Source organism: Acanthisitta chloris, unplaced genomic scaffold (genome assembly GCF_000695815.1).
Source record: "Acanthisitta chloris isolate BGI_N310 unplaced genomic scaffold, ASM69581v1 scaffold44610, whole genome shotgun sequence".
NCBI classification, from domain to species: domain Eukaryota; kingdom Metazoa; phylum Chordata; class Aves; order Passeriformes; family Acanthisittidae; genus Acanthisitta; species Acanthisitta chloris.
In genome coordinates this window covers 1-680 of record NW_008653026.1, presented here as the reverse complement: position 1 = coordinate 680, position 680 = coordinate 1, and the positions used below count along the sequence as shown (strand labels likewise).

Here is a 680-nt window from a genome sequence, read left to right as displayed (position 1 = left end):
GGCTGTGGGGTCCTGGGTCAGTGGGGTCCCAGTTTTGGGGTGTCCCATGACTGTGTCCCAGTTTTTTGGGGTGTCCCATAGCCATGGGTGTCCCTCCTGGGTACCTACCCCTGCCGCCGACCTCTCCCCGTGCCCTGACCCACCTGCTGAAGGAGTCCCCGAAGGGCAGCGCGAGCCAACGCCGCGGCATGGCGCGCAGGAACGAGCTCTGCTGCTCCTCGGTCGCGTCGCGCGACACGTAGACCAAGACGAGCTGCGCCGCGCGCTCCACGTAGAATTCGTCCGTCAAGCGCCGGAAGAAATCCTTGAGGCGCGGCGCGAAGTCCTGGCAACGCGGGCACTGCCCCGAGCCGAAGTACAACAGCAACACCTTATTGTCCAACACTCGAACCAGTTCCCGATCCGTGTCCAACTCGTCCTCCTCACGGTTGGCCATCAGCACCTTCCCAGCAAACAGGGCAGACATGGGGAACGGGAGAGGGTGGGGAAAAGAGATCACCAGGAGGAGATCCCAGGGATGGATCCGGAGAAGGAAAATCACCAGGAGGTGTGGAGATCTCAGGGATGGATCCAGAGAAGGAAAATCACCAGGAGAAGAGATGTGGAGCACTCCAGGTCACCTTCAGGTCCAGGGATGGATGGATCCAGCCAGGAATCACCAGGAGAAGAGGTGTGGAGAT

At 61.0% G+C, this 680-nt stretch overlaps 1 protein-coding gene across 1 annotated transcript; it reads right to left on the bottom strand.

Moving 5' to 3' along the window:
* Positions 1 to 143: 143 nt before the first annotated feature.
* Positions 144 to 466, bottom strand: LOC103806436 (nucleoredoxin-like protein 1; the record flags this gene model as incomplete). The annotated part of the gene is made up of 1 exon (XM_009079126.1): positions 144 to 466. A coding segment is annotated over exon 1 (323 nt), but the record flags the coding sequence as incomplete, so codon positions are not given.
* Between the last annotated feature and the right edge of the window lie 214 nt (positions 467 to 680).